The 23,343-nt window shown below is 40.4% G+C and overlaps 1 protein-coding gene across 2 annotated transcripts in view; it reads right to left on the bottom strand.

Moving 5' to 3' along the window:
- Positions 1 to 672: 672 nt before the first annotated feature.
- Positions 673 to 23,343, bottom strand: part of DCAF13 (DDB1 and CUL4 associated factor 13) — a 45,822-nt gene continuing 23,151 nt past the window's right edge. For both annotated transcript variants that reach the window (XM_089336430.1, XM_008255808.5), the window contains exons 6-11: positions 21,878 to 21,955; positions 19,185 to 19,267; positions 11,566 to 11,730; positions 3,899 to 4,034; positions 1,930 to 2,093; positions 673 to 856 (exon numbers count right to left, since the gene is read on the bottom strand). In XM_089336430.1, the coding sequence (XP_089192556.1) occupies positions 769 to 856; positions 1,930 to 2,093; positions 3,899 to 4,034; positions 11,566 to 11,730; positions 19,185 to 19,267; positions 21,878 to 21,955 (714 nt within the window). In that variant the 3' untranslated portion in view covers positions 673 to 768. The remainder of the gene's footprint in view (positions 857 to 1,929; positions 2,094 to 3,898; positions 4,035 to 11,565; positions 11,731 to 19,184; positions 19,268 to 21,877; positions 21,956 to 23,343) is intronic.

The raw sequence follows: 23,343 nt of genomic DNA, 5'->3' as shown, positions 1-23,343 counted from the left end.
ACTACAAATATACATGTTCCTAAAAAAGTCTTTCACTTGTTTTTTGTAAGTTTCTTCTTTCTAAAAATCTAGGTTTTTATATGAATATTTATAATAAAGTTTAAGCAGATAATTTAAAAAGCCAAGATGACCTTTGTCACACAGAAATACTTATGATTTAGTGAGACTGAAATTATTTACCAGAAATAGATCATCAAAGTTTCAATGCTGAGAAAAAGAATGTTTTATTATCTTGACTACAAATTATAATTAGTATTACTTATAAAAGTTCTATAAATGAAAGCTGCCCGTGTTTAAAATTTAAAAAGGCCAAATATGAATAAAACACAGGAAAGAAATTCAGCTGAAAAAAGTTCTAACATAATTCTTCTATGTGTATGAGGAATCATAAAAAAATCAATGTAATCATTACCCAAAGTAAGATTAGAGATGACACAAGAAATGTGCAGTCTTAAATGTAAATTCAAATGTATAATGTCTATAATCTATTAGAGAAAAAGTGCATCTGCAATTTCTAATGGCAAAAATCAGTTAGTTGCAAATGTTGCAAATTCTTCAATGACAGATTAAAGCAGATTAAGGATGAAATATTACACATAATCAGGTTACCTTGACGGTAATTATGCAGGGTAACTGAGCAACAGTTAAGAGTCTACACATATACCTGAAACGTTTACTGTTAAACCAGAACCAGTACTTTTATTTGTAGAGTTCTCAAGTCAAAAGTAACAAAAAGTTTCATGTCAGGATTAGCAGGAATACCAAATATTATTTCACAACTGCTACTACGTGCTTCTTCCTCTCTGACACAATTGGCACTGATCCAGGCTTGCTATGCTTACGGCGATTCACTTCCCTAGAAATAAACAAAATATAAGTTTATGTAAATGACATCATGTAAAGATTTTTTCAAAAAAAAAATCAAAACCTGTTTTCTTTCATTGGAAAAACATCTACTGAGAAAAAAATATTTTTACAGTGAGAACACGTACAAAGTAACTAGTAACTAAAAATCAACTTTCATCATTTATTTGCTTCTTACCCTATTATCTGTCAGTGTCCTTTATTAAGTTTAAAAACATGCCGCAGTAATGAAATATTTAAAGTGATTCAAGTCCAACATTTACCTACCCAGACAGCAAAATAAGTTATATAAATTAAAAAAAGAAAGCTCTCAGAATTTCCATAGTATTTTGCATGAAGTGTGTGTTTAAAGAGATCCCAAACTCCACAAGGGAAACTGTGGAGGTGGTAGGAATTTGTCATTAGATCTCAAATATCAGGACAAAGAACATTAGAATATTTTTTACTTAAGAAATATGCACTGTATATAACTCTCTGTATTCCTTAACTGGGAAAATACACAGTAGTTTTTAATTCCAGCTACATTACAAATCATTCTGAAAACATTACCTATTAATGATATTTTTAAAATATGGGATAGTTTTCTTATTTTGATAATTCATTTTCATTATTTGCCCTTTAAACATACTCTCAAAAATAGGTAATAGAAATTCTCATATTCAGATGATCAGTTCTCCCTTTACTGAGAAAAGAAAAGAAAGAAAGCCCAGAAACGTCTTCAAAAATGTATCTAGGGCAAACACTGCAGTGCAGTAGGTTATACTAGCATCTTATATTGGAGTGCTGGTTCCAGTCCTGGCTCCTCTGCTCCCAACCCAACTTTCTGCTAATTGGGCCCCTGCATCCATGTGGGAGACCGGATCAAGTTCCTCACTACTGGCAGTTGGGGAGCCAATCAAAGGACAGAAGATCTCTGTCTCTATCACTCTGCCTTTCAAATAAATAAATAAATACATCTTAAAAAAAAATCCAATGTATAATAGTACATAAACTACTCATCTGAAAGGTAGTGTTTTGTTTTCATGAGATGAGAGGATGTGAGAAAAGGGTACTGTGATAACATACTTTCGTCGACGAGCTTCTTTCATGATGCGTTGCTCCTGAATCTGGCTGTAGATAGATTTTGGTAGATGTCGATGACGAGCTATACGTTTTATACTAGGATGATGTTGAAATTTCTCCTTTAACTTCTGGTTATAATTATTGGCTGCTTTTTCTCGTGATGTAAGCTGAAAAATTCATTTTGATAGTTCAGTGAATAGGAAGCAGCTTTCCCCTCCAAAAAACTCAGTTGTTGGAATTGCAACTAAAACTGCCAATGTAATTCTGTCCTTTACAAGGTTATGTTATTAATACCAACTCTGTAAGCACCAAATTTCCCTGTAGGCAACAAGCCTGCGGTGAAGAGTCATCACCAGATGAAAAACAGAGCTGCTGAAAGAGTGGACCACAGAGGTGGAGCTTCCTAGGCATGAACAATAAAGGAAAAGCACGCAGTCCCTCCAATTTTGGGGTGTGGCTTGGGGGTGAAAACTACTGAAACAAAAATGAGGAAAAAGGGTATTCAATTCCATAACTAACCTTTGATACAATTTAGAGGAACATTTTATGACGAACTAAAACCTAGGCATAAATAAAATAAGTAAAATAAAATGGACAGAAGTTCTCTGTCCATCTGTGACTCACTGCATCTAGAATAAATGAAAACCTAGATGTAGATTTAACTTACCAATCATTAGATCCAAAACAGAATTACTGACCAGTCATTATATTCAAATTAGAATGAACCTTACTGCCTATCTCTTGATTTTTCTATCAGGGCTAAGTAAAAAATAACTATTTAACCTTTCCTTCTTTAACTTAATATCTGCTTCTGGTATAAATACCTTGCATATTTCTTTTTGAAGATAGCACATTTAGAAAACTATCAGGGCGGCTGGTACTATGGAACAGTAAGCTCAGCTTCATCCCATTTGGGCACCAGTTCATGTCCTAACTGTTCCTCTTCTGAGCCAGCTCTCTGCTTATGGCTTGGGAAAGCAGTTGAAGAAGGGCCAAGTACGTGGGCCCCTGCACCCACATGGGAGACCTAGAAGAAGCTCCTGGCTCCTGGATTCAGATTGGCACAGCTTCGGCTATTGTGGCCATTTGGGGAGTGAAACAGTGGATGCAAGACCTCTCTGTCTCTGTCTCTCTCTCTGTAACCCTGCCTCTCAAATAAATAAAACCCCTTACTAGTCAACAATATCTGTTATATTTTCATTAAGTGTCTTAAAAACGTTTTGTATTTCCTTTTTATTTAAGTGTATCACCATGTCTTGGATAATAAAGACCTCACAGGGATTTGCAGCTTTTGATCTGATCAATTACTATTCCTCCTACAGAAGAGAGAGGTGTGCCCCTAAATTCTATGTTGCAAGTCCCTACTCCTCAAGGAAAACACGAAGAATCAAGAAGCTCAAATTTCAAACAGCTGAACTAACAAAGGCATTCTGAAGGAGCCCTTAACTTTAAAAAAATCAGTATAATCTTGTTGTGTTGGTAACTTACCTCCTTGTTTTTTTTTATCAGTTATGCCAATTTGACCAAAATAACTAAAGTACTTCTAATAAATTATCTTTACAATACAATAATAGCCAATAAAATCAGAAGGTAGCCTCATGACAATGAAATGAAATGAGTCTCTTGGGGCCAGTGCTGTAGCACAGTGAGTTAAAGCCCTGGCCTGAAGTGCTGGCATCCCATATGGGTGCTGGTTCTACTCCTGGCTGCTCCTCTTCTGATCCAGCTCTCTGCTATGGCCTGGGAAAGCAGTAGAAGATGGCCCAACTCCTTGGGCCCCTGCACCCATGTGGGAGGCCCAGAAGAGGCTCCTGGCTCCTGGTTTTAGATCGGTGCAGCTCCGGCCATTGCAGCCATCTGGGGAGTGAACCAGCAGATAGAGGACTTCTCTCTCTGTCTCTATTTCTCTCTGTAACTCTTTCAAATAAATAAAATAAATTTTTAAATAAATAAAATGAAATGAGTCTCTTACCACACCCAACTTTTCAGAAGCATTAGCTTTCCACAGACGAATGTTCATTTCATCAGATCCACACATGATATACTTGCTGTCAGAAGTCCATTTTACACAGATAACATGCTGCATTCTCTTTGTGTGATAGACTTCTCTATAGAAAAAGAATTAAGTTAAAAAAACTTAGGATTTTGTTATAGCCTTTCTTGAACAGTTGCTTATCAAGTACCAGGATATCATTTTCAGGTCTGAAGGCAATATAAAAGGGAAATACAGGCCGGCGCCGCGGCTCACTAGGCTAATCCTCCGCCTAGCGGCGCCGGCATACCGGGTTCTAGTCCCGGTCGGGGTGCCGGATTCTGTCCCGGTTGCCCCTCTTCCAGGCCAGCTCTCTGCTGTGGCCAGGGAGTGCAGTGGAGGATGGCCCAAGTGCTTGGGCCCTGCACCCCATGGGAGACCAGGAGAAGTACCTGGCTCCTGCCATCGGATCAGCGCGGTGCGCCGGCCGCAGCGCGCCAGCCGCGGCGGCCATTGGAGGGTGAACCAACAGCAAAGGAAGACCTTTCTCTCTGTCTCTCTCTCTCACTGTCCACTCTGCCTGTCAAAAAAAAAAAAAAAAAAAAAGGGAAATACAAATTCATTCCAATGTATTTCCATTGACCCCAACGAACTGGGTTCTATACCAAGTTTTGGGTAACCAAAAACACAAAAAAGCAAAATAAAAAAATCTGCTCTCAGAGAATTTGTAATTCAATAAAAGAATACAGATACACTAAGCAAAACCAGATGTACAGAAAAGTTCACAAATCACTGAGTATAAACTCTAAGTAAAAATGCTAAAGCTGGAGTAACTGTACAGTAAGAAACAGCTTACTCTTAAAAAAGTCTTCGAATCACTTTATTTTTTGTATTTTTTTCATTTGATTGGAAAATAAATTAAACTGGATACAATGGCATTCAAAGAGCACATTTTTATATATTGAACCTAATGCCTGGCTTTTGCTTTGCTCATATTATTTAAAAAGTTTAATTAATTGAAGTGAGAATTGATGATTTACATGTGTGAAAAGAAAGAGAGGGTTACAAAGTGTCTGGTACGTTGAGGTAAGAGTCATTTAATAAATGGAGATGTCAAATATTATACCTATTTAGAAAGGCTGTGAACCATGCTAAGTGAAGTCACAGCAGATACTATATTCAGAAGTGTTAAGAAGATCATTAAAAAGTAAGAGACAAGGTCAGAAAAAATGCGATGAGATTTCTGGAGAAGCAAATTATCCATATCAGACTACATGACAGAAAAGCAACAGGCTTAACAAATTATACATAGTAAAAGAAAACCCATATGGGATGATCAAAACAAATGTAATTCACAACTATTAAAAAAAACTCTAAAGTACATTCACAAAACTAGTCTTTTACACCAGTTCTGATGGATATTTTGTTGGCACTTAAACCTTAAGAAATTTATTTTTAAAAGGGTTAGAAAGACGAATCTATGAAAGGGAAAACTAGATGAGACAGACTGTTTTCTTCTCCCTGTCAAGGCTCTGCTTTTCTAAGACTCATTTCTTATCATCTCTACCAACTGAATAGGTCCCTCTTTCCAAAACAATGAGTTTAAATGTAAGGAAATTCAATCAGGCTTCAGCAACCATTAAAAAAAACCTGTTCAGGGGGTGGCACTGTGGTGCGGGTTGACTCCCTGGCCCATATGGGCACTGGTTCGAGACCCGGCTGTCCCACTTTCAATCCAGCTCTCTGCTATGGCCTGGGAAAGCAGTAGAAGATGGCCCAAGTCCTTGGGCCCCTGCACCCGCATAGGAGACCCGGAAGAAGCGCCTGGCTCCTGGCTTCGGATAGGCACACCTTGGCTGTTGTGGCCAATTGGAAATTGAATCAATGGATGGAAGACCTCTCTCTCTCCTCTCTCTAACACTGACTTTCAAATAAAATAAATAAATCTTTTTTTTTTTTTTTTTAAGTAACCTGTTCAAATAACAGACCAATAAAATCCAATGATTGGTCACAACCAATTTTGGATTCTCCTTAATTGTGAACTATTAATTAATGGTAAAGAGAGTTCTTAGCTTCTAGATACGGTTATGTTTGCACATATGCTTACTTTATAAAGCTCACTAAAAATTATACTATCAGGAGATAAATACATTTCTATTTAAAGATTTATTTATTTATAGAGAGAAAGGGAGAGACGGAGAAAGATATTCCACCCGCTGGTTCACTCCCTAAATAGCTGCAAAGACAGAGATTGGGCCAGGCTGAAGCTAGGAGCCTTGAACTCCTTCCAGGTCTCCCACATGAATGGCAGGAGCCCAAACACTTGGGCCATCTTCTGCTGCTTTCCCAGGTGCATTAGCAGGGAGCTGGAGGAAATGGAGCAGCCAGGACACAAACACATGCCCATATGGGATGTCAGCATTGCATGCTTAACCTGCTGTGCCACAACACTGGCCTTGATAAATACATTTTAAAACTTAAGTTCTTTATATACATATTCAAAATAAACTAATTTTTCTCTGTGAATGTTAGCAATTTACCTATTTGCTTAGCAAATATTGAATCAAAGCTCAATAAATGCCAACTTCCAAACACTGATTCTATTGTTTTTAAATATTTGCTAAGTTTACTATAAAAATTCACACTAATTTTAAGGTCTTTCATTGGAAAATTTTTTTCTTTCTTTCTTTCTTTCTTTTTTTTTTTTTTTTATTTTTTGACAGACTGGACTGGAAGGGGGGCAACCGGGACAGAATCCGGTACCCAGACCGGGACTAGAACCCGGTGTGCTGGCGCCGCAATTAGCCTATTAAGCCGTGGCGCTGGCCGGAAAATTTTTTAAAAAGATTTATTTAATTATTTGAAAGTCAGAGTTACACACAGTTAGAAGGAGAGGCAGAGAGAGAGAGAGGTCTTCCATCTGCTGGTTCACTCTCAATTGGCCACAACAGCCAGAGCTATGTTGATCCAAAGCCAGGAGCCAGGAGTTTCTTCCTCATCTCCCATGCAGGTGCAGGGGCCCAAGGACTTGGGCCATCTTCTAGTGCCTTCCCAGGCCATAGCAGAAAGCTGGACTGGAAGTGGAGCATCTGGGACTAGAACTGGCACCCATATGGGATGCCGGCACTGCAGGTGGCGGCTTCACCCACTACGCCACAGCGCTGGCCCGAGGAAAATATTTTAAAAACAGACTATTCAAAGCATGGCTTATGCATCAGCTACTTTATGTCTGCAATGATAGGAAACCAAGCAGACCAGAGATGAACTAAAACTAGCTTTCAAGTAGATTATGGCAAAAGAAAGAGGGAATCCCATTTACATCTAATCACCCCATGAGTAACATACATTTTTAAGATTTATTTATTTATTTGAAAGGTACAGTTACAGAGAGGCAGAGGCAGAGAGAGATCTTCTATCTACTGGTTCACTCCCCAAATGGCCACAATGCTCAGAACTGAGCTGATCCAAAGCCAGGAGCTTCCTCTGGGTCTCCCTTGTGGATGCAGACGCCCAAGGACTTGGGTCATCTTCCATTGCTTTTCCAGGCACATTAGCAGGGAGCTGGATTGGAAGTGGAGGAGCTGAGGCTCAAACTGGTGCCCAAATGGATGATGCTGGCACTGCAGGTGGCAGCTTTATTGCTAGCTATGCCACAGTGCCGGACCCATGAGTAACATACAGTATGACTATTGTGGGCGCCAGAATCTGTCCCGGTTGCTCCTCTTCCAGTCCAGCTCTCTGCTGTGGCCTGGGATAGCAGTAGAGGATGGCCCAAGTTCTTGGGCCCCTGCACCCACATGGGAGACCAGGAGGAGACTCCTGCCTCCTGGCTTTGGATTGGCGTAGCTCCCGCTGTTGCAGCCATTTGGAGAGTGCACCAACGGAAGGAAGACCTTTCTCTCTGTCTCTCTCACTGTCTGTAACTCCACCTGTCAAATAAATTAAAAAAATAATAATAATAAAAAAAAGACTATTGTGATTACAAAACCTTCAAACCCGGGGACAGTGCTCTGGCACTGTGGGTAAAGCTGCTATCTCCAACACTGGCATCCCATATGAGAACTGGTTCAAGTCCCAGCTGCTCCTCTTCCCATCCAGCTCCCAGCTAATGGCCTAGGAAAAGCAGCAGAAGATGGCCAAAATGCTTGCCCCCTGCTAACCACATGGGAGACCTGGAAAAAGCTCCTAGCTCCTGACTTCAGCCAGGCCACTGCTGCCATCTGGGGAATAAATCAGCCAATGGAAGGTTTCTGTCTCTCTAACTCTTTCAAATAAATAAGTCAATCTTCAAAACACACAACCAAAAAAAAAAAAAAAAAATCACATTGGGAGATAATCCCCTGGAAATGAAATGTAAGAACTCTATTACTTGCCCCCATTGGCTTTGGAATAATCAGCCTGAACTCCATTGTTGGCTCTCAGAATCACAGGTACTTCTTCTATACATTCCTATTTCTCTTTCTGTTTTTTAATTCTCTTTTCCATTCCTTCTATGCTTAAATATCATTTTAGGAAAGCAATCTCTTACTACCTTTAGAAGTTCTGGTAACAAGAAAAGATGGAGGGCAAATTCTTTTGATTTTTAACATCTTCCAGATGTGTGAGAATTTTGACTGAACAACTCCAAAATCCCTTCATGACAATTTGGAGATTTGTATCAAGGCAACTGCAAAGGAAGCAACAGCCACAGAGAACCAACATCAGGAGTTCTACTATGAAGTTGAAAGGATGAAGATCAAAGTCATCAAATCAATCCTTCAGTGCACTTTAGACTCAAACACCTCAGTAATGACAAAGGCAGTGAAGGGGCCGGCGCTGTGGCGCAGTGGGTTAAAGCCCTGGCCTGAAGTGCCAGTGTCCCATATGGGCGCCGGTTCTAATCCCAGCCACTCCTCTTCTGATCCAGTTCTCCACTATGGCCTGGAAAAGCAGTAGAAGGTGGCCCAAGTGCTTGGGCCCCCAAACCCACGTGGGAAACCCGGAAGAAACTCCTGACTCCTAGCTTCAGATCAGCACAGCTGTGGCTGTTGTGGCCATCTCGCCATCTCTCTCTGTCTCTACCTCTCTCTGTAACTCTTTCAAATAAATTTAAAAAAAAATCTTAAAAAAAAAAAAAAAAGTCGGTGAAGATGACAATTATGTGCTGGCAACCAATGACGATACAAGGTTTAGGACTCAATATGGCTCCCTCAAATTAGACTGGAGAAAAATGCAACTATGACCAGTGAAGATACCATTAGACAACTGATTTGCTATGACCAAAAAAATTACAAATGAGCTGTTTGGCTCTCAGGAGAGGGGCACTGTCTGAGGCCATGTGAACTTCAAGGAGGCACTCATTCTCAAGGTCAGCTGCATCAGCACTGAAGGATCCTGAGAATGAGTAACTCCTTACATTCTAGATGCTATGTACTTCACTTATCTCTTCCCAGTCCTGACTCTTCCAGAAGAGAATGAAGGTGAGTCAGAAAAAGGACAGGATGTGCCTCTGAAAACAAACATCTTTCTTCAGAAGGTTCAGAATCTTCGGAACTACAGAAGGAAGCCAGCCTGGCTTATCATTATGAGTAATGATAAAAATTTTCTTCATTGCACTAAAATGGTAAGATTTCTTCATCTTGCTGCAGATGTAACATCAAATGGAATGTTCCCTGGATTTTTTTAAATGAATAATAGGTCTCAGAAAGATGCTCAGCTACCATTAATCTTTAGTAGCTGCTAAACTGCTTTCCCTTCTCCACACTGTTGTTTCTAACACAGATGAACACCTCCCACTTTCATTACACAGGTTCTCTCTCCTTCTCTTTCCCTCATCTGATTCGTTTTTTCCCTCTTTTCCTTTTTGACTATCTCCAATCATTTCTTGTTAGCTTTCACCAAGGGCATCTTTCCTTTACTTTCCTATAATTCCATTAAGCAAGACCGGGCCACCCAACCAAGTATGAGTGTAAACAAATACACACAAATGCATATATATGTATGCATGCATATGTATGTACTTGGATCACTTTATTTTTATTCTAATAGTTATTACATTAAAATGGAAGTCATCATTTCTTCAAGTATAATACCACTATAATTCCTTAATTATATAATTTTTATGGGAAAATTTCTTTCAATTTATTTGGATTTGCTTTATACATGCTTTCAAGACAACATCCAAGACATTTTGAAGAAACAAATGTTGAATGTGTACAAAAGTACTCTGCAAACCATAGCAAACTACACAGGGGGTCATATGTTACATAGAAGTTTTACATCAGTCTAAGGCAAAAAAATTAAGTTCAAAATTACCCTTGAGGGGCCAGCGTTGTGGCGTAGCAGGTTAAGCCGCCTGCTGCAGTGCTGGCATCCTATATGGGCGCCAGTTCCAGTCTCAGCTGCTCCACTTCCAATCCAGCTCTCTGCTGTGGCCTGGGAGGCACTAGAAGATGGCCCAAGTCTTTGGGCCCCTGCCTGTATGGAAGACTGGGAAGAAGCTCCTGGCTTCTGCCTTTTGATAGCCATAGCTCTGGCCATTGAAGCCAATTGGGAGTGAACCAGAGGATGGAAAACCTCTCAGCCGGCACCACGGCTCACTAGGCTAATCCTCCACCTAGCGGCGCCGGCACACCGGGTTCTAGTCCCGGTCGGGGCACCGGATTCTGTCCCGGTTGCCCCCCTTTCAGGCCAGCTCTCTGCTGTGGCCTGGGAGTGCAGTGGAGGATGGCCCAAGTGCTTGGGCCCTGCACCCCATGGGAGACCAGGAGAAGCACCTGGCTCCTGGCTTCGAACAGCGCGGTGTGCCAGCCGCGGTGGCCATTGGAGGGTGAACCAACGGCAAAGGAAGACCTTTCTCTCTGTCTCTCTCTCTCACTGCACTGTCCACTCTGCCTGTAAAAAAAAAAAAAAAAAAGAAAACCTCTCTGTCTCTGCCTCTCCTGTCTCTGTGTAACTCTGACTTTCAAATAAATAAATAAATCTTTTAAAAAAAAATTACCCTTGAAAATGCCTTAAAATGTTATGGTATTCTTTTTTTTTTTTTTTTTTGAAAAATGTTATGGTATTCTATATAAACTACTTTAAAACAAAAGTATAATACAAATGTATAAATACATATTTACTAATCCATAATATGTGTAGAGGCTATGTGCTCATAGAATGAGATATACAAATGAATTATGGGACAGTTGCATATTTAATCTTTCACTATTACTCAGTCTAGGCACAATCCAAGTACCTACATGAAGGTAGAATAAGGCAATAATGTCCTGACAACTTAAACTTTTTTCTTTTTGTATTGGTGCATAAGTTACAAGTAAATGTAAAGTATTATTTTTATTAATTGCTCTTGAATTGTTTAGGATGAAACCTATCCATCATCAAACTAAAGTTTTTAGAAACTTTACTAAAAAGCATTAAAAAATAATTCTAAATTAAAAATGACTTGCTGTGAGGTAGACAGATTTAGCACCAACAAATAAGATAATACCTTGTGCAAAGAAATCTCTTGGTAGACTCATGCTTTGCTCACTGATGAGAAAGGAGAAGTTGATACTCCAAGTCATGATACTTGGGTGTGTGCCCCATTACATACACATAGCCAGTCACCCTCCCAGGAAGGATAAAGGATGATCAGGAGAAAGAAGAACTGAACAAAACTAAATGGCTTTTTGGTAGTCACATACCTGCTCCGACTTTTGTCCACAGGAAAGATTCTAATAGATTTATCAAAACTAGCAGACACAAACTCTTTCCCAGTGGGGGAGTAATCCACATCAAGCACTGCAGAGACATGGTCCATATGGACCATCACAGGGGTGTCCAGTACACGCATATCAAAAGTATACAAGCTGTAAAATAATTTTTAAATATTTAAATATTTAATATGTAAACATTTGACATAAATTTCTAGAAAGAATGTAATGAAAGAAGACCCAATAGCTAAACAATGCATATCTAAATATATAGCTCAATTTTGTACACAGGCAAATGAGAGAAATGGAGAAATATCAATTATTATTATTATTCTTTTAGATTATATACACTTTCCACCTTACAAATCTAAATCTCATTTTAGAAAACGTGGATATTTGAAGAAAGTACAAAAATTACTTTTAGTTTCAATATCTAGAAAAAGTTAGTATAGTGTAATTTTTTCTAAAGATTTATTTCATTTATTTGAAAGGCAGAGTTACAGTGGGAAAGGATGAGACAGAGAGAGAGGAGAGAGAGACAGACAGACAGATAGATAACTTCTATCTGCTGATTCATTCCCCAAACGGATGCAATGGCTGGGGCTAGGACAGGCTGAAGCCAGGAACCAGGAGCTGCATCTGGGTCTCTCATCTTGGGCCATCTTCTGCAACTTTACAGGGAGCTGGAACAGAAGTGGGGCTACTGGGATTCGAATTGCTACTGTTATGGGATGCAAGCTTTGTAGGCAGTTGCTTAACCTGCTACGCCACAACACTGAACCCAGTGTAGAATAATTTTTAAAAATCTTTTCAACATCCTATTTAAGTTCACACTTTAAAGAAAACTGAGACAGTGCTGCATAAAACTTTGTATTCTGGTATTTTATTTAGCATATTATAAGCATTTACCCATATCATTAATTAATCTTTGAAGACTTTAGTGGTTGCAACTTTAAATGAGTTCAATAATTTATTTCCTTTTTTTTTTTTTTTTTTTTTTTTTTTTTTGACAGGCAGAGTGGACAGTGAGAGAGAGAGACAGAGAGAGAAAGGTCTTCCTTTGCCGCTGGTTCACCCTCCAATGGCCGCCGCTGCAGCCGGCGCACCGCGCTGATCCTGGCAGGAGCCAGGAGCCAGGTGCTTTTCCTGGTCTCCCATGGGGTGCAGGGCCCAAGCACCTGGGCCATCCTCCACTGCACTCCCTGGCCATAGCAGAGAGCTGGCCTGGAAGAGGGGCAACCGGGACAGAATCCGGCGCCCCAACCGGGACTAGAACCCGGTGTGCCGGCGCCGCAAGGTGGAGGATTAGCCTATTGAGCCACGGCGCCGGCTCTATTTCCTTATTTTTAATACACAGCTCCCAAGTTTTTCTTACAAATAATGTTTAAGTGAAATTCCAATATGTAAATTGTTGACATTCAAACTCAATGAACAGACTCAATTAAATCTGGACAGAATCTTACAAGGAGGAATGTGAGGTCCAATGACATAAGCATTTTTAATCCTTGATTTGAGTTACAAATTACTTTCAATAAAGTTGTATGAGTTCATACTCCTTACAGTGCAATGTAAGAGTGAGCACAGCTCTTAAAGGATGTACTAAAATTAGAAAATTATACTTTATGCACAATTTTTCTAAATTTAGAAAATTATACTTTATGCACAATTAGGGAAAATAACTCAATGAGTTTCAAGATATAAAAATTCCTGTTACAAAAAATACTGCTTCAAATGAGCCAACATAGATAAGAGTAATATATAGCATTACTGTGACCAAATTTCTAATATCAAAATACTTTAAGATGCTAAGGTTTGTAAGTGAAAGTCTGAGAAGAAAAAAGCATCTACATAATCTTAAAGTATCTCCCTAAGATTTGGAATAATTACAATAGAAAAAAAAGCCAGCAACTCTACTGTGGAGAAACCTGGCAGACGCCACCTTAACCAAGCAATTAAGTTTAATGTTACCCATAGTAAGACACTGACATTGTGTGCCCTCCCCTTATATGATATACTACAAAGGGCACATTAGTTTTGTGGTATTTTGCCTAAAGATGCAAAACATCAATCTAACGAGAAAATATCAGTAAAGTCCAAATTAAGGGCAATCCATGAAATAACTAACAACTAAGTTTTCTTCAAAAGGAGCACTGTGGTATGAGCTGAATGTCTGTTCCCTCTCAACAAATATGTCTGTTGAAATCTAATCCACAATGTGATGGCATGTGCGAATAGTCTTGGGGAAGTAATTACGTCATAAAGGCAAAGTCATCCCAGATGAGATCAGCACCCTTCTAAGAAGAGGCCAAAGAACTGTCTCCAGGGATTTAAGAAGTTGGCTATCCGCACCCCTCACCAGAACCTACCATGGTAGCACCCTTATCTCCAACTTCCAGCCGCCACAACTGTGAGAAATAAATGCCTGCTGCTGAAGACACCCAATCTATGGCAGCTTGTTATAGCAGCCTGAACTAAGACCTAAGGTGACAAACAAGAAATGAGAAAGAGCAGTCACAGACTGAGTAGGGACAGATGACAAATGCAACAGGAGATCCTATATTGGACCCTAGAAGAGAAAAGAACATTGGTGGAAAATCTGATGATGAAATAAAGTCTGTATTTGGTTAACAGTATTGAACTGATGTTAATTTCTTGATTTTGGTGATTGAACTATAGTTATATGACATTAATTAACATTAGGGACAACTGGCAACAGTGACTGATAATTCTATTACAACTTTTCCATAAGCCTAAAATTATTTCAAAATGAGATGTGCAGAGCAGGTGTTCAGCAAATTAAGCTACAGTTTGGGACATCTACAGCTTAAATCATAGTGCCCAGGTTCGAGTCTTGCCCTACTTTGCAATCCAGCTTTCTATTAATGTACATCGTGAGAGCAGATGACAGTTCAAGTACATGAGTCCCTGCCACAAACACGGTAGATCCAGATAGAGTTCCTGGCTCCTGGCTTCAGCCTGGCCCATCCCTTGCTATTGCATCTAGAGAGCGAACCAGTAAATGGAAGATCTCTTTATATATATGTCTTTTTCTCTCACTCTGTTGCTCTCTCTCTCAAATAAATAAACTTTAAAAAAATTAAATGTTTAATACACTTAACATTTTAAAAGAATATTTTAAAAATACCATTACCAGGAAAAGTATTTGATGCCAAAAATAAAATATCCCAAATGCCATAGATGCCATCAAAAACCCAATTACTATTCTTTTTAAAAAAGTTTTCCAAAATACTACAAGATCATTAGCCATGATCAAACTGCTTTTTGAGGTTAATATCTGAGTTGAAAACTGCTTTACAGTCTGAAGGTAGAGGTTCTCAAACAAGTTTTATTTTAGCAAACTGTTTTATTTCTACATGGGAAAAAAGCTAAGAATTTATCCAAATTCCAAGCAAATCAATCCACTTGGATAGAATATGTTTAAATAAACAGAATTCCAACTTATAGAATTCTTTAGAGATCATCTAGCCCAGCCTTCTTTAATTAGTGGTTGGTCTAGACTTAAACTTGGGTTTCCAATTCAGGATTACTAGATTAATTAAAGGGCAATAAAACAAAATATTTACATCTGTTAAAAAAAAAGATATCAAAGTAAGATTATTTTCAAGTAAGAGTAATGATGGTATTTTAACCATCATCCCTTATAAGAAACATGTTCCTTTTGTGCATGCATCATATGTAATTATTCCAAATTACATATGAGAAATTCTAGGGAAACTTAAAAAAAAAAAAAGCTGGCGCCGCAGCTCACTAGGCTAATCCTCCGCCTTGTGGTGCCGGCACACCGGGTTCTAGTCCTGGTCGGGGCGCCGGATTCTGTCCCGGTTGCCCCTCTTCCAGGCCAGCTCTCTGCGGTGGCCAGGGAGTGCAGTGGAAGATGGTCCAAGTGCTTGGGCCCTGTACCCCATGGGAGACCAGGAGGAAGCACCTGGCTCCTGGCTTTGATTAGCACGATGCGCCGGCTGCAGTGCGGCGGCCATTGGAGGGTGAACCAACGGCAAAGGAAGACCTTTCTCTGTTTCTCTCACTGTCCACTCTGCCTGTCAAAAAAAAAAAAAAAAAAAAAGACAACCTGCCCAAACAGCTGACTGGAATGCACTATAGATACCTTAATAAAGTTGGTCACAATAATGCTGTTTCACTCTTGCCTTTTATTGCCTTTATGCCATTTTTTAAGAAGATTTATTTATTAATTCAAAAGAGTTACAGAAAAGGGGAGGGAGAGAGAAACAGAAAAGAGAGCCCTTCCATCTGCTGGTTAATTTCCCAGATGGCCATAATGGCCAGGGATAGGTCAAGCCTAAGCCAGGAGCCAGGAGCTTCATCTGGGTCTCCCACATGGGTGGCAGGGACCAAAGCATTCAAGCCATCACCTGATGACTCCCAGGGTGTGCATTAGCAGAAAGCTGGATCAGAAGCAGAGTAGCCAGGACTTCAACCAGGCATTCCAACTTGGGATGTGAACATCCCAACTGGTAACTTAACTGCTGTGCCACACAGGGTGCATCCAATACACTTATTAAAAAAAAAAAAAAAGGATTATTTATTTGAAGGGCAGAGTTACACAGAGATGGGGGGATGGGGGAAGACATATCTTTCATTTGTTGGTTCACTCTCCAAATGACCACAATGGCTGGGGCTGGGCCAGGTCAAAGCCAGGAGCCAGGAGCTTCATCAGGTTTTCCTTTGTGGGTGGCAGGCCCAAGTACTTGGACTATTTGCTGCCTTACCCTGTGTATCAGCATGAAGCTAGATTGGAAGTGGAGCAGCCAGGGTTTGGAACATTGTTTGTACGCAGTACCAGCATTGCAGAGGAGGCTTAAGCTACTCTGCCACAACACTAGCCCAATAAATTTTTCTTTTAATCTAATTTTTCTACGAACTTATTGAAATGATCTTGTATAAAGAATCATAAACTTCCATCTAAGTCAAGAAACAAAGCTGCCAAGTCAAATTTATATGGAGTCAAATAATAACATAAATGCAAACATTAGGATAAAAAATTTATACTATAGGGAACAGCATCGTAGTACAGCAGGTTAAGCCACCATGTGTGACGCCAGCATATTATATGAGAGCTGGTTTGAGTCCCAGCCGCTCCATTTCTGATCCAGTTCCCCACTAATGTGCCTGAGAAAGCAGCAGAAGATAGCCAGTTTGGGCCTCTGCCACACACACGGGAGATCTGGATGAAGTTCCAGGCTCCTGGGTTCGGCATGTCCCAGACCCGGCCCTTACAACCATTTGGGTAATGAATCAGCAGATGGAAGATGTTGTGTGTGCTGGGTAATGAACCAGCAGATGGAAGATGTGTGTGTGTGTGTGTGTGTGTGTACGCGCATGAGCGCGTGTGTGTCTATCTCTTTCTCTCTCACTCTGCCTAACAAATAAATCTTTAAAAATAAACAAACAGGGCCAGCGCCACGGCTCAATAGGCTAATCCTCCACCCAGCGGCACCGGCACACCGGGTTCTAGTCCCAGTCGCCCCTCCTTCCAGGCCAGCTCTCTGCTATGGCCCGGGAGTGCAGTAGAGGATGGCCCAAGCGCTTGGGCCCTGCACCCCATGGGAGACCAGGAGAAGCACCTGGCTCCTGCCTTCGGATCAGCGCGGTGCCACTGGAGGGTGAACCAATGGCAAAGGAAGACCTTTCTCTCCGTCTCTCTGTCCACTCTGCCTGTAAATAAATAAATAAATAAACAAACAAACAAACAAACAAACAGGGGCCAGTGCTGTGGCGCAGCAGGTTAACGCCCTGGCCTGAAGCAGCAGCATACCATAAGGGTGCTGGTTTGAGACCTGGGTGCCCCATTTCCAATCCCGCTCTCTGCTATGGCCTAGGAAAGCAGCAGAAGATGGCCTGAATCCTTGGGCCCCTGCACCGCATGGGAAACCTGGAAGAAGCACCTGGCTCCTGCTTCAGATTGGCCAACTGGGGAGTGAACCATCGGATGGACGACCTCTCTCTCTTTGCCTCTCCTCTCTGTGTGTAACTCTGACTTTCAAATAAATAAATAAATAAGTCTTTAAAAAAATTAATAAATAAATACAGAAACAGAGGCCGGCACTGTGGTGTGGCAGGTAAGGGCGCCGCCTGCAGTGCCAGCATCCCGTATGGGAGCTGGTTCAAGTCCCGGTTGCTCTACTTCTGATCTAGCTCTCTATTATGGCCTGGGAAAGCAGTGGAAGATGGCCCAAGTAAGGACCCCTGCATCTGTGTGGGAGATCCAGAAGAAGCTCCTGGCTTCAGATTGGCTCAGCTCTGGCCATTGTGGCCATCTGGGGAGTGAACCAGCAGATGGAAGACCTTTCTCTCTCTCTCTCTCTATGACTCTGTTTCTCTGTAACTCTCCCTTTCAAATAAATAAATAAAATCTTAAAATAAATAATAAAAATTTAAACTATAATTTTCCTTTCACCTTAAAGAAGTAACAGTGAGAGCTAATAACATGAGTACTTATGTATCAGCTACAAATACTGTAGACAGCTATTTTCATTTCCACTACAACATCAGAGATCAGACAACTTCTGCAAATGGCCAGATTATAAACATTTTTAGCCAAGTGAGCCTCAGTCTCTGCTGCAATCATTCAATCCAGATGGTGAACCAGAAAAGCAGCTTATCTAAAACAAAACTGAATGGGTGTGGCCATAGTACAATAAAGGTTTATAAAAACAGCAACAGGTAAGATTTGGTTATTGTCCCTAGACAATATCATTCTGAAAACTAAGAAAACAGTTTTCTTTTTTATTTTTAAAGATTTATTTATTTATTTGAGAGGCAGAGTTACAGAGACAGAGGTCTTCCATCTGCTAGTTCACTTCCCAAATGGCACCAATGGCCAGAGCTGGGCTGATCTGAAGCCAGGAGCCAGCAGCCAGCAGCCAGGTGCCAGGAGCTTTTTCTGGGTCTCTGATATGGGTGCAGGGGCCCAAGCACTTGGGTCATCTTCCCCTGTATTCCCAGGCCATTAGCAGGGAGCTGAATTGGAAGTAGAGCAGCTGGGACTCAAACTGGTGCACATATGGAACGCTGGTGCCACAGGAGGTGCTTAACCTACTATCCCACATCTCTAGCCCCAAGACAACAGCTTTCTAAGAAGCTCTTTTCCAACTTGAAAACTTATTTTTAGCAAAAATTAAAAAAATTGATTTGTGAAGGTATCCTTACCTAGTGAAATATATTTATTTATAGGCTAATCCTCCGCCTTGCGGTGCCGGCACCCCGGGTTCTAGTCCCGGTTGGGGCGCCCGATTCTGTCCCAGTTGCCCCTCTTCCAGCCCAGCTCTCTGCTGTGGCCAGGGAGTGCAGTGGAGGATGGCCCAAGTGCTTGGGCCCTGCACCCCATGGGAGACCAGGAGAAGTACCTGGCTCCTGCCATCGGATCAGCGCGGTGTGCCTGCCGCGGCGGCCATTGGAGGGTGAACCAATGGCAAAAGGAAGACCTTTCTCTCTGTCTCTCTCTCTCTCACTGTCCACTCTGCCTGTCAAAACAAACAAAACAAAAAACAAAACAAAACAAAAACAGAAATATATTTATTTAATAAGACTTATACAATTGAGGCATTACTGATAGAAATGGAGAAACTTACTTGTAATCTTCATTTGCTGCAGTAAAAATAAAAGCTTCCATAGGGTTCCAACAAATTGTATTTGTCCTCATATCCAAGATAACCTGGGAAAGGAAGAATATACTATTCCATTATCATGATATTAATTACCTTCAGAATGGATGTTATTTCCTACTTCATTTCTTTTTTTTTTCCTCATTGATTTAAGCAAATATTTAGCAAACACCTATTGTGTGCAAAGCACTCAGTTTGATGTAATAGGAAATCAATAACTTTTCCTGAATATAACACAAAGTGGTAAATGTGAAAAATGGAAAAATGCTTCATGTTTAGACCCTTAACCTAAAATAACTTATCGTTTAGTAAGGAAGATGAGACACACATTAAGAAAAAACAAATCACAAACGACTATCAAATTAGAAGCAAAATTAATGGTGAGCTTATGTTTAAAGCAGAGAAATGTTTCAAAAAACAAGCATGATTTGAAATGACCTGTGGAGGATGAGTAATTCATAGTGCTTCTCATTGGAACACGATTGGCATTTTGGGGTAGGATATTCTGTATGTGTAACTGTCTACTGTAAGATGCTTAGCTTCTCGGACATCTTATTCACTAAATGTCCCTCAAACACTTCCAGAACTACACCTTGTGGGGAAATACAATCCCTGATAGAGAACTTCTACATTTAGAAAAGATAGAACACTAATAGCCTACTAGATAGTACAACAACAACAAATAGAAAGTAGCAGTGTCTAAGAATATGACATTAAAAAAAAAAAAAACCATAGTGATCTGAATTGAATTTGACAAATCTCAATGAAATGTTGCCTTACTGAATGAAATAAAATGGATTGTCAAGTGAGACCAGATTTTGGAAAGCTTTGAAAGCCAGGCTACAGTTCTTTTCTTCAACTTCAAAATAATAGAGTATCATTAAAAACTGAGAAAGGGGAATGAGGAGGGGCAGAAATGTCCATTAATTAAACTAGAACTTGGTGTCAGCACTCTGTGACATGGTCAAAGGTATCATGTTTTGTTCTCGCCACTGGCTGCAAGGTGCTTACTAATACTGTCGTTTTTTAGGAGAAAAATGGGTTAAGTTTACCTGCTTACTAAGTTCACGCAGGATCTCCTCACAGAATCACATGAATACGTGAAATAATTAAAGCGATATTTTGGAAAGATTATCTTATTTATCCATTAGACTTCAATGAATATACTCCTAACATTTCTGTTTACTACATGCTATGAAAATTATTTAGAAAAATAAAACAAAGTATTAAAAGTATCTCCTTTTTATGTGGACTATAACAATGGACTCATGGCACACAAATGTTATCTAGCCCTTCCTGTGACCACACAATTCTAGTACTTAAAATCAGACTTTTTAGGCCAGTGCCACGGCTCACTTGGCTAATCTTCCGCCTGCGGTGCCGGTACCCAGGGTTCGAGTCCTGGCTGGGGTGCTAGGTTCTGTCCCAGTTGCTCCTCTTCCAGTCCAGCTCTCTGCTGTGGCCCGGGAAGGCAGTGGAGGATGGCCCAAGTGCTTGGGCCCTGCACCCACATGGGAGACCAGGAGGAAGCACCTGGCTCCTGGCTTCGGACTGGCACAGCGTGCCGGTGGTGGTGGCCATTTGGGGGATGAACCAATGGAAAGAAGACCTTTCTCTCTCTCTAACTCTGCCTGTCCAAAAAAAAAAAAAAAAATCAGACTTTTTTTTTAAAAAGATGAATCTTCTTTTAATTATAAAAGATTTGCTTTTATTTATTTGAAAGTCAGAGTTACACAGAGAGAGAAGGAGAGGCAAAGAGAGAGAGATGTCTTCCATCTGCTGGTTCACTCCCCAATTAGCCGCAACAGCTGGAGCTGCACCAATCCAAAGCCAGGAGCCAGGAGCCTCCTCTGGGTCTTCCCACGCGGGTGCAGGGGCCCAAGGACTTGGGCTATCTCCCACTGCTTTCCCAGGCCATAGCAGAGAGCTGGATCAGAAGTGGAGCAGTTGGGACTCGAACCGGCGTCCATATGGGATGCTGGCACTGCAGGCGGCGGTCTTATCTGCTACCTCACAGCGCCGGCCCCGAAATCAAACTTACACCCTTTTACTTAAAACAGCACCCCTTGTAACTTTAGATGGTTAAGTCTCTCCCTCAGGAGAGCTGGTTTGAGCTTATATTTGCTCTGATCCCTAAGTCCTAGAATGACCACCTTAGAACTGTTGGGAAATCTGTCACCTTGAACAGGATAGTGTTTGTCAAACCAAATGTCAAGCTAGTACCCATCAGCATGAAATTAAACAAATAAAGCTGGTTTTGTGAATGAGTTCTAAAACTTTCTGGAATAAAATACTGTACATATTATAGGATGATCATAGGGCCTGAAGAACTGTTAAGAACTGGAATGCAATACCTTTAATCTAAGGACTTTCAATTCAGTAAGTACTAATTACGTACCTAAATTTTATTGGCATCATAGAAGACACAAATATTAAGATATAAGAATTGCTGGAAATGCAAGGGTCTCCAAAAAGCAACGGAAAGTGAGAGAATGCCATTATCATTTTGGGTTCTAAGAACATCTGGGTGAATAAAAAATTTAATTATGAAAAAACATTTGCTCCGTGTCTTCAGTCACTCAGCTTATAGAGGAATCAGTCACTTGGTTAGTAAAGGAATGCATTAAGCGTGAAAAGCAAAAGACAAAACAGAAGCTCACCTTTTTCAGAGGAGTAGCCTGCCTCATATCATATAGCACTATATTCCGGTCAGAAGCACAACTTCCCAAAAGAAATGTCTGCAAATAAGTATAACAATCACCAGTTACAGGTCAGGAAGGGCAAGAAACGGGGGTGGGGAGATGATTTAATCATCATTAACGCCAGGCTAAGGTACCAAATTCTAACATCAAAGCCCATTTTAAGAGGACATGATAAATCCATAATCTCAGCAAATAAGCCAAGTAATTTCATAATCAAATCTCTGTGTATGTACTTCAGATGCAGGTAATGATAGTGCATGGATACAGTGCATTCTAATTTGTAATAGAACATACTTTATTTACCCATATTCAACTTAGACTCTTAGACTTGTTTCTTACTTTTTGCTATTACAAATTAACACTTCAATAAACATTTCTTTCATACATTTACTTCTTCTTCTTTTGAATTATTTCCTTATTTTAAAATTTTAAGAGTGACATTACTAAATCAAAAGCCATCATGGTTTTCGACATTTAGGGCTAATTATTTTCCAAAGAACTTGTGCCAATATACACAATTAGGAACACGTCAACTTTATTGCAACTGGGTAGCCTCAGGTTGTATCATTTAAAAGTTAGTATTGGTCTGAAACTTTCCTAATTAATTACATAAAGGTATTGCTTTACCAGTAAACATTTCCTTATGCTGTCTCTATATAAAATAGGCCAATGCTTTGCCAATGTTTTTTGGAAAGATTTTTATTTTATTTATTTGAAAGAGTTAAAGAGGTACACAGAGAGAGAAGAAGCAGAAAGAGAGAGAGAGGTCTTCCATTGCTGGTTCATTCCCCAATTGGCCGCAATGGCCGGAGCTGCACCAATCCAAATCCAGGAGCCAGGAGCTTCCTCCAGGTCTCCCATGCGGGTGCAGGGGTCCAAGGACTTGAGCCATCTTCTACTGCTTTCCCAGGCCATAGCAGAGAGCTGCCAGGACTTGAACCGGCGCTCATATAGGATGCCGGCACTGCAGGCAGCGGCTTTACCCACTACGTGACTGCACCAGCTCCTGCTCAATTGTTTTAAGATGTGTAAAATATTTATTTGGAAAGTCAATAACTATGTAACCCTTGACTTTAAGAAAAAACAGCCCACAACTGTACCATTTGTCTTCATTCATGGCTGCTGACACAACTCTGCTTCTGCTCTTTACCACTATCTACTCCAAGCATAGGAGGAACAGAACAAGTTATTTAGTAAAGAGCAGTATGGCCAGCCAACTCCCACTACTGTGTACATAGTTCAAATAAAATATCATAAAGCTAATATTACAATCACAATCTTTCCTTAGTCTTTCCCAAAAGCCACTTCTTTTATTGTATCTCTGACACTTCTCCTAGTGATGCCTTTCAACATTTTTTGGCTTCTCATTTCTGACCAAATTCTATTTTGATTCAAGCAATACAAAAAATTCTACCTACACTGGG

This window comes from Oryctolagus cuniculus, chromosome 6 (genome assembly GCF_051225735.1).
Source record: "Oryctolagus cuniculus isolate XC-2025 breed Fujian yellow rabbit chromosome 6, ASM5122573v1, whole genome shotgun sequence".
NCBI lineage: Eukaryota > Metazoa > Chordata > Mammalia > Lagomorpha > Leporidae > Oryctolagus > Oryctolagus cuniculus.
The sequence above is the reverse complement of the archived record's forward strand: the minus strand, read 5'-3'. Positions and strand labels throughout refer to the sequence as shown.